Genomic DNA, 10,072 nt, shown 5'->3' with positions numbered 1-10,072 from the left:
GATTCAGGAATACAAGAAGAACTGGAACTGGACTTACTGACTGAATATAGGCTGTTCACATAATATCCTCGCAAGGCATATTTCACTTAGCTTAATGAAGTAAAGTTCTCATGATTACCACCATCAAATCCTGTTTTCTTTGATTTTATTGCTGGTGACTGGACTTTGGTGGGAAACGGTCACTACATTCACCAAGATAAGTGATTTATCCCTTGCAGAGTGGTTGGTGAGAGTAAGTGAACATAAAAATTTCTTTAGCAAATCAGCCCTAATGATCTAATAAAATGCAATTTACTTTAAAAAAATAGCATATTAAGAATGTGCTATAAAATGTAAGGTGTATAGAAGATAGAAGACTGAAAAAGCACATGGTCTGATTAAGAATCTACCATAAGAAAAAGCGTTAGAATAAGTAATGTGATGACTGTGGAATAAGTCCTGACTCTCTTAATTGGGTGAATAATCACCCCCTCCTGCTGTTCATCAAATTCACATTATGTCGTCTATATGGAACAATAGTTCTGACAAAGAGTCAGGTGCCTAGGCCTTATCTGTTGGTTTCCTTTTATTAGCTATTATGTTTTGTGTTTCAAATGCTTGAAACCAAATTAATTTTGTATCAAGTATTACTAATACTAATTACTAATAAATAATGAAGCAAGCTTAAACACAGCAACATTTTTGTACGAACATTAAGAAATGTTAGAGGTATGCCATGGTGGCTGAGTAGTGGTTAGCACTCTGGTCTTTGCATTGCTGGGTTTGAATCTGGCCTAGGACACTATCTGCATTAGTGAAATGACATTGGACTGCATAACATATAAACACAAATTATAAACATATAAAATAGTCCCCAAAATTGGATAGAAGGGAAAATCTTCCAGTGGGCACACCTGTTCAGGGTAAAGCAAGGAAAGCATGTAAGCTTGGCTTGGGCACAGAGCAAATTATAATGCCCAGTGCTAGTTGGGCCTAGGAGAAAACAAAGTAATCTGTGATGGGTTTTAATTGTTCTTACTCTATCCAAACAAAAAAAATGTTTTGATTATGGATACACTTTAATACTCCTTTACTTAGAAACTGTGGTTGATTTACTGAAAGAAAATATTTATTTACTAAAACCAGTGTTTTTTTTAGTTTATTAAATAAGGTGGAGCTGTGTTTACTTTATTTATCAAATCAAGTTAAAAAAAAAACTTTTTTTTTAATTTCCCTGCAAACAGTGGTCAGGGGACAGCCTGAGACAACACGACTTCATTTTATTCATAAGCTAAACATTAGCTTTGCAAAGTGGATATGAATAAGATTTGTGTATAAAATCATCAAATGTGAAAAATGTTATTCTATTTTCTTTTTGTGTAGTATGGGAGAAATATAGGGGGAGCTTTATTTGTACAAAAACATAATACAAGTGGAGACTATTACTACTGAGCACTATACATAGAGGCAATGATAAGATGACCCAATAAAATATTTTCCTTTTATTTCGTCTGCATAGGAGATTAAATAAACTTGTGCAAAAGCACTTTTTCCATTTTGTATACAAAATTGTAAAATTGTATACAGCAATATGTATATATTGGATGCACAGCAAGGCCCAGCAGCCAATCAGGAGAGATCGGAGCACAGGCATATATATTTATATATATTTATATTTATATATATATATATATATATATATATATATTTATATACACACACAGGGAAGGAGGGAGGGGTTAGTCACTCCATCTTGTGTTCTTTGTATAGGATAGGCGCAGGGAGAGACGTGTAGTGCGACAGGGACAGTGTAGGAGCCTTCTTAGTTTATTGTTAGCTGCATAGTTCTGTGTTTTATAGGGCATTTATCCTGTACTACTGTTTAGTATAGGATTTTGTGTATGTAGAATAGGTTAGGCAGACATCTTTACTTTTACATGAGCTACTAGCTAGTCAGTTTTGTTAAATTGTCAGCAGTCAGCATATTTTGTGTAGGTAATATTGTGTGTATTACACTCTTAGGTACTGTTCACTGACTGCACTTGCATTGAAGGTACAATTGTGGTTGCTGCTACTTGTAGTGTGACACATAGCTAGCCAGTTTTGTAAAATTGTCAGCAGTCAGCACATTTAGTGTAATCTATATTGTGTATTAGTGAAGACACTGTTAGTCATCTTTGTTTCACATTGTACATTCACTAAAGCTAAATAAAATCAATTGATACCTGTTCCTATTTACCAAAGAAGACAGTTTGGTACAGGTGCGTTTTTGCCCAAATAAGTAAAAAAATAAGAGGTAGACCCAGGGGAAGGCGTGGCGTTGAGCGACCTGCCGCATCTGCAAGGGGCCATACTCTTTGGGGGTCTGCCACTGTAGGACACCAGCAGCAGCAAACTGTTGGAGGCCGCAGCACAAGTTGTTAAACAGGTCTGAGATGTGTGCGGAGCACCAGTACGCTGGTAGATGTATTGAGAGAGCGGAATACAATCATACAGCCACATCATGTGGAGAGAATTGTGGACTGGGTCTCAGGGGCCTCAAGTGCAGCAGGCTCTTCTTCTGCAGCAGCAGGAACCAGCACAGCCGTGACGGGAGCAAACACAGAAATTAGCGTGGCTAATGTGCTTGTACCACCCAATGACTCTCCCATGTTGTTTGATGAACAGCCTGAAAATGTGTCAGTGCGAAGTTTAGAGCAGGTGGCAGACTTTGAGACCCTTGGAGAGTTTGGTCAGGACTAGCTAGGCGAGAGTTCAGGATCAGTGGCTGCATTTGCAGAGGTTGGCTTAGATGAAAATGAGGATGATGATGACCGTGATGTCACCTGGGAACCACCAGTGCATGTAAGGGTTAGCAGCAGTTCCTGAAAAAGATGTAGAGAAAAAGGCAGCAGCAACAAACTGGGGATGGAAGGGGCCACCAATTTGCCTCATGTGAGTACCAAAGAAGAGAAAGACGAGTGGGCACAAGCGGGGGAACAGTCAGAGACGATGTGACCGTGGGGGAGGTGGAGCTGGAGCAGACACAGGGCACCCAGCAGACGCAAAGGCAGGCAAAGAAAAAGAGCAGCACCTCTCCAGTGCGGTCCTTTTTCACGCTGAAATACGATGACGAGTGCATAGCAATCTGCATCCTGTGCCACAGGCAGATCTGCAGAGGACAGGCCGAATCACATTTGGGTACAACATCCTGCTTTCCCACATAAGCAAAAACCACAAACCATAGTGGGAGCAGTATTTCTCTTGAAGGAGGTGCAACCACGTCATCATCTCTTTTTCCACCCCTATTGACTTCTTCTCCACCTCCAACTGTCATTGCTACTATGTCTCAGGAGGTTGGTGCCAGCCAGACTTCTAGCTGGCGAGGAAGTATCAGCTTCTGCCCAAAAATTTTGTGATGTCAGATGACGTTTGACACCACAAGATGGGTACTCCAGTGACCCTTTTAGCTCCCCTAGCTCCCAGTCCTTCAGCCCACTCTACTGGAGTTCTGTCAAAGGCATCAGGCTATGGGCCCAACCAACAAAAGAGTCATTGAACTCAATTTACATCTAGCCAAACTATTGGTCTTGCAGCTACTGCCGTACAGGATTGTGGACTTGACTCCCTTCCGAGACCTGATGGCCTGTGCCGAGCGGCGGAGGAATATACCAAGCAGGCATTACTTCTCCCACACAGCTGTACCCAGTTTACATGGACATGTAATGGGTAACCCCTCCCGGGCATTGACATTCTCGGTGTTTAGCCAAATCCATGTCACTATGGACAGCTGGACAACCAGGCACGGAGTGGGACGCTACCTGTCCTTCACCGCTCACTGGGTGGCCTTGCATAGCTCAGTAGGCGGTAGTCTGCAAGAGGCATTGCAGCACCTGATACCCCTGCCGAGGGGTGTAATGGGAAAGCATGGGCCACCCCAGTCCTCTCCCTCCTCCTCCTGCATTCCTTCCACCGTCAACCCCTCTCTTTTCGACACTCCTGAAAGGCCAGCTTGAGATGCCAGTTACCAATGCGGTCCACGTGGGGCCACCGCCTCTTCCTGCTGCTGCTGCCGCCTGTCAGTACTTCATTCACTAAAATTGTATTACACACTTCTGGGTGGCATTACCATGCACTACACCCAACTCTTCATGACACTTACCAATGCAGTCTCCCTGGTGATAGCTTACCAGAGGCCACACACTGCTACTGCTCTCACTGACCCACGCTCCGGCTTTGGTCCTCCATCCTTTTGCCTAATATCGCCGCGCTACTTCTCCACAACTTTATGGGTGGCATTCCTAACACGTCATCCAGGTCATGATGCCAGCTAGCAATGGGGTCCCCTGCTGTTTTGACTGCTGCTAGTGGGTTGAGTTCACACGTAGCGCCACCCTTTCTCAAAATCCTAATGTTTATGCTGCCTTCTGCACGCTGTCCATCACGCAAAAATCCTATTCACCTGCTGTCACTTTACCTGCTATTTTCTGGAAAACTACAAGGTCTTTTGGAACGTTTGTATTTTTTCCTTGTTGCCACTGTTCTCCTACACATACCTAGCAAATTTGGTGGTTCTAACATGTATAGGGGCTTTGCTATTAATGTTTAAAGTCGGTTTATTGACGTTAATGAAATATGTGAAATCGGGTTGCCGAAATTTCCCGGACCCAATCGGAAGTTCGAGGAATTTTTCTGTTAAGGAAGGAAGTTCGAGGAAAGACTGTCAGAGGCCTTCTCGCTCATCCCTATTGATGAGGATATTTGTGTTTAACTTACTTTGTATGGCTACCCTGCAGTGCAGAAATGCCATTAACTTTTCATTCACCCCGTTTATGGCATCTTTAAAATTAAGGAGCATGTAGTGCAGCAGATTTATACAAGTTTGAATAATTTAGTAGCAGGACCTATTATTCAAGTTAAACTGTCTGAATGGCCATAATTCAAATTCAAGCTCTTGTGCTTTGTCTGCAAATCCCTCCACAGTTCTTGTCTCACTTACCTTTCTGACCTGGTAAAAAAAACTACTCCCCTAGGCATTCTTTGCTCCTCCAATGAGCTACTAATGACTTTCTCACTCATAACCTCTTTTCCAACCTTTTCCAGAGCTGCCCCAACTCTCTGGAATGGTCTTCCTCCTCCTATTCGAGTGCTCCTACTTTCTGCACATTTGAAAGAACACTCAAAACCTATTTTTTCAAACTTGCCTACCCAGCTTCCTCTGTCTTTTGTAACCCTCACTACATATCTCCCCTCCTATTGTATGTTACTTCTCCCACCTCCTAGATTGTAAACTCTTTGGGGCAGGGTCATCTCCTCATGTGTCACTGTTTATATCCGTCTGTCATTTGCAACCCCTATTTAATATACAGCACTGAGTAATAGGTTGGTGCTATATAAATCCTGTTTATTAATAATAATTTTAGTAATAATCCAAGGTGAACCTAACTGATGCAAATTCATTTACCAGTAAGCAAGAAACAAACTGACTTATTTAGCATAATAACATGAAAACAAATCTTGAAGAACCAAGAACTGGCAACCAGGCTTTAACTACAATATTATTGGGTGATTTACAGTGTATTTCAAAGTGCTTGTAACAAGTGGTTAAACCACTAAGTAGCAAGGGATTAGCCCTAATCTTTTAGCAATCAACAGGTTTAAACAGGAATTGGATAAATCCAGTAGTAAAACAGCTTACTTCTTCCAGAAAGAAAATGTAGAAGGACTTCGTGGTACACACTAGTATTTTTTTCAGATATGGATATTTTTGTTGTACCCTTGAAAATGAGGATACACATATGTAGATTGTAATGTATATTTCCAAAAAAAAAAAAAAGTCAGCATTATCAAAGGCAAGTATCAGTTTATTGGACGGAAACAGGGCAGCCAAACCCTCACATTGTTATGTCAACACAGACAATGGGAAATAAAAATGCCATGAAGAGAATAAAAAAGTAATTTGCCTTAATTCTTTTTCTAAAAAATGAGCATATTTAAAAGGGATATCCCAGACAAAACATTTCTTCATGCTTTGAGTAGAATTAGAAAATGTTAGAACCTCTGTTGTTTTGGATGAATTAGATTTATTTTTGGATAAATTAGATTTATGTTTGGATAAATTATATTTATCACCATCTCATATTTAGACTGGAAATGAATAAAAATCTCTATATACAACAATAAAAATAGGTTCTATTCTATTCTGTCAAAAAACAGAAAAAACATTACATCAAACAAGGTTTCCAAAAAAAAAAAGAAGTTCTACTTGATGGCCCCTCATGTCCTGAATAAAGAATAAAAAGGGCACCAAATATGAGGTATTGTTAAGAATCCTTAAAAAAAAAAAAAAAAAAAAAAAAGTTAAAAAAAGTATCTTAGATCCAGTATCCATCTACTGCCCGGGAAGTCACCATGCATTACCACCGTCTCCTAGAAAAACAGGGGAATTTTAAAATTGAGTGGAAAGAAGCATTTTCCCCTCAATTCTTCATTTTTAGTACCAGTATGAAAGGGCCATTCACAAAATTCTATTGGTTTACTGAATTTGTAATAACACCCTAACACACGTGCTATGAAGTGCACCGCACAGTAACACAACACCATGCATTGCATTACACTAGGTTACCAAAAATGTTGCAGAAAAAATATTCAGATATGAATGAGTTGTCCTAATGCATCAAAAGTTAGGATAATGCACATTAACGTGCCAGTAAATTTCCCCCAGCTGGATAGATGGGCCTTATGAGTTTTTATTTAGGGGGATTGTCAAAAATGCAGACCTTGCATTTTTATGTAAAGTTTGCTTTAGTGACCAATCCACCCTAAAAATAAAAATGTACTTTGTAGATAGTAAAACCCATTTCCAAATGAGCTTAGCTCATTTAAAATAGGAATTAAAATAGGAATTAGCTGCATTCTAATTCCCATGCAGGGCTGCATAATAAATTTGCATTTTGTATTAAAAAAATGAATAAAAATATTATAGGGCAATCTGAAAGTCACAAACTACTCTTATTAACCATTTCTGATTATTTTATCAGTCACAAAAAAGCAACAGGATGTTTGGTGTAAAGGGAAATAAATGGGCAGAAAGGCTCAGTGCATCTAAGGTATTGTGGCTCAAGATTCAGTGAAGTATTTGGGCTCTGATGGTACCATATTTTACTGGACCTTAGGGTATGTGTTCATTTATCTACTGCCTAACTATTACATTGAACTTGATATGTAGAGTGTGTATATATTATTTGTAAACTCTGCACTATACAGTATAACAGAAAAAGCCACCTGTACAAAATAGTGAGGGTTTTAAATAAATAAAAACTATAATGTGGGGCTAGGCTTACACAAATATTGCCCATACCTCAAATGTGTAGAGCTCATGACTATCTGACTGCTGCAAACAATAATGCATTTTACGGAAGTCTGTATGTAAAAGGCCACGGAGTATATGGAGCAGAGTGCTGTGTAACCAACCCCGGCATAAAGGTATTCTATGATCTATTTCAATTCTTGCACCTTGTACCAGAGTCCATAACGGTCACACTCTGCTTTAGGCATTTAGCTCACAGAATGATCAAGGGCATAAAATATGTCCATCTCTAAAGGTGTGATAATTATTGGACTAGGCAAGACTTTTTAGGCCACATTCCAAGCACAGGGGGCCTGGAAAGTGTGTCTGCTTGGATGAAATGAACATAGGTGCAGTCTAAATGGTATGAATTGAGTAAACAGACTCCCTTTGAACGTCACCTGCACCTCAGAGTAATTTAGACATTGGCAATTCTCCTATAACTATAGAAGAATAGTCACTGAATTCCTATAAATGATTATCACAAACAAGGGTCTATGAAGGCACAAGTAAATGAGTCCAGTCTAGCTCTTCTTTTCTTCACAGTAATTTTGAAGATATTGTCACTTTCCAATTATACATTCCCTGGTCACAACATTGTAGTAATTCTTATGGTCCCATCTTGTAGCAGCACTGAACGGTTTCCCTCATCTGATGGTGATCTGTTGAAAATTCACTTTGGAGAACATTTGAAGAAGTTCCAATTACATAAGTCAATTGCATTTCTGTAGTAGTTAGTATAATGTGGTCCCTGAGTGAAGATGTTCTAGTAGAAGTGGAGAATCTATGGAGGTTAGTTGAAAGGCACTTACAAAGTGCTTGATAATGCCCTCAGTGAGCCTTTTTTATAGTCATCAGTTCATAAGAAGGTCAGTAACCTGCTGGATATCCTCCCTTTCTTGTGTCCGAAGCTGCTGCCCACTTGTTTCCTGTCCGTACAACAGCCTGGACAACTGACCCGACTCTTTTAGTATAAACTACATTATGATGACGTTTCAACAATTCTCTTTCAACCCCCTGTAAAATCAAACAGAGAATAAGGTTAATTGGTTTATATAATAACAATTTACACTGCAAATAAAAAAAGTATAGACAATAATTACCTGGTCCATAGTCTCTTCTATGGTGGTGTCATTCGGGAATAATTGATTGTGCATTCTTGCCAGTTCGACAGATTTCTCAATATCGCGCCCAAACCATAGTGAATTCATAATGACCTATGATGGAAAAAAATAAATAAAATGAATATGACCCAGTGCTCCCATATACACAAATATGTCTGTCACATATGATGTACACAGATTAAACAGTTTACGATTTTTTTTCCAAATTCAAAACAATAGTTGTATGTCATTAATTCCATAATATACTGTGAATCCAAGCTGACTAGATTATATCAAGTCCATTGTCCAGAGATCCATGATCTCTTTAGCTTAAAGGCCTCCAACAGACACCAGAACTAGAACCATTACCACTGTGGACAGCTAATATTCTACATTTTTTCTTTTTTATATAAACATCAGAGAAATAGGCATACCCTTGTGGTACCTAATGCCGAAAGTCATCCCATCTCAAAAAAAAAAAAAAAAACTACATGCAAATGCTCCACAAACACCCAATCTAGGAAATGTTAAGCCCCTTCATTTGTTTGTATTTATGCAGTAGATGTACCTAGTAGAGTGCATACTCCAAAACTGAAAAAATGAAGTATTTAAAATAAGATTATTTATGTAGTTATTTGTCTGCACTCCCTAATGACAATGTTGTTTAAATATAGCATGTCTAACCAATTCTTACAACATAATAAATTTATATATAATGAAGATAAAAATAACAATACATTTCTTTGTTCTAAGGTTGTTAAAGTTCATCCAAATTTAATGGTATACATTTAGATAGAATTTTATCTAGAATTATTTCTTTATTTGGAATTTTGTTTAACTGAAATTAAATGCTAGATATGAGAAACATAAAAAATAAAAAATTATCATTTGATAAAAAAGAATAATCAAAGTGATTTTATTTTGCATTACCTATGAAACCTATAAAAAAAGTTTAGCATAGGTATAATCCACGCAGTTTAAGACTCACCAAAGCTGTCGCTGTTGTGATTCTAGTTCCCCCGGAGGCTCCAACAACCATATGCACTTTATTATTTTTATCCAAAATGATGGAAGGGCACATAGAGGAAAGGGGTCGTTTTCCTAAAAAAGTTGTAAAATAATAATAAAAAAAATTACCACTAATCCTTTTTTTCTATGCAATGTATCTAAAAAAGCTTTTAGAAATTACCTGGCCTGATAAAATTAGCTGGTGATGGAGGGATTCCAAACCCATTGATTATCAAAGGTGACCCAAAATCATCCATCTCATCATTGTAGATGATTCCTGTGACATTGGAGCGCACCTTAGAGCCAAAGCTGAAACAAAAAATACAGTGAGGTATTTTAATTGAGTGGTAGATGTAAACTGAATACAGATTTTGAATAGGGAATGTTGGTGCACGGACTTAACTTGTGAGATACCAACTATGCCTACGAGAACTCTCTTGACGTTTTGGTTATAATTTTTGCTGCTTATATCTACATGTCTATTCCCAACCTGCTCCAACTTTTCTTTTAGTGGCATCACCTGCCCTACTAGCATCAAAGCTTGCTACATTATCAATTGACTAATCCAGTTCTATCCCTTAAGCAGCTTTATTCAGAAAAAAAGATGAGGTCCTTGTCCATCCTGAATAATTTCCCCAATGCAGCTACCTCTGAT

At 38.5% G+C, this 10,072-nt stretch overlaps 1 protein-coding gene across 3 annotated transcripts in view; it reads right to left on the bottom strand.

The window, feature by feature from the left end:
* Positions 1 to 5,801: 5,801 nt before the first annotated feature.
* GGT1 (gamma-glutamyltransferase 1) overlaps positions 5,802 to 10,072 on the bottom strand; it is a 70,882-nt gene continuing 66,611 nt past the window's right edge. For all 3 annotated transcript variants that reach the window (XM_072415570.1, XM_072415572.1, XM_072415571.1), the window contains exons 10-13: positions 9,599 to 9,726; positions 9,398 to 9,510; positions 8,410 to 8,523; positions 5,802 to 8,323 (exon numbers count right to left, since the gene is read on the bottom strand). In XM_072415570.1, the coding sequence (XP_072271671.1) occupies positions 8,177 to 8,323; positions 8,410 to 8,523; positions 9,398 to 9,510; positions 9,599 to 9,726 (502 nt within the window). In that variant the 3' untranslated portion in view covers positions 5,802 to 8,176. The remainder of the gene's footprint in view (positions 8,324 to 8,409; positions 8,524 to 9,397; positions 9,511 to 9,598; positions 9,727 to 10,072) is intronic.

Source organism: Pyxicephalus adspersus, chromosome 6 (genome assembly GCF_032062135.1).
Source record: "Pyxicephalus adspersus chromosome 6, UCB_Pads_2.0, whole genome shotgun sequence".
NCBI classification, from domain to species: Eukaryota; Metazoa; Chordata; class Amphibia; order Anura; family Pyxicephalidae; genus Pyxicephalus; species Pyxicephalus adspersus.
This window is presented reverse-complemented; position numbering and strand designations above follow the sequence as displayed.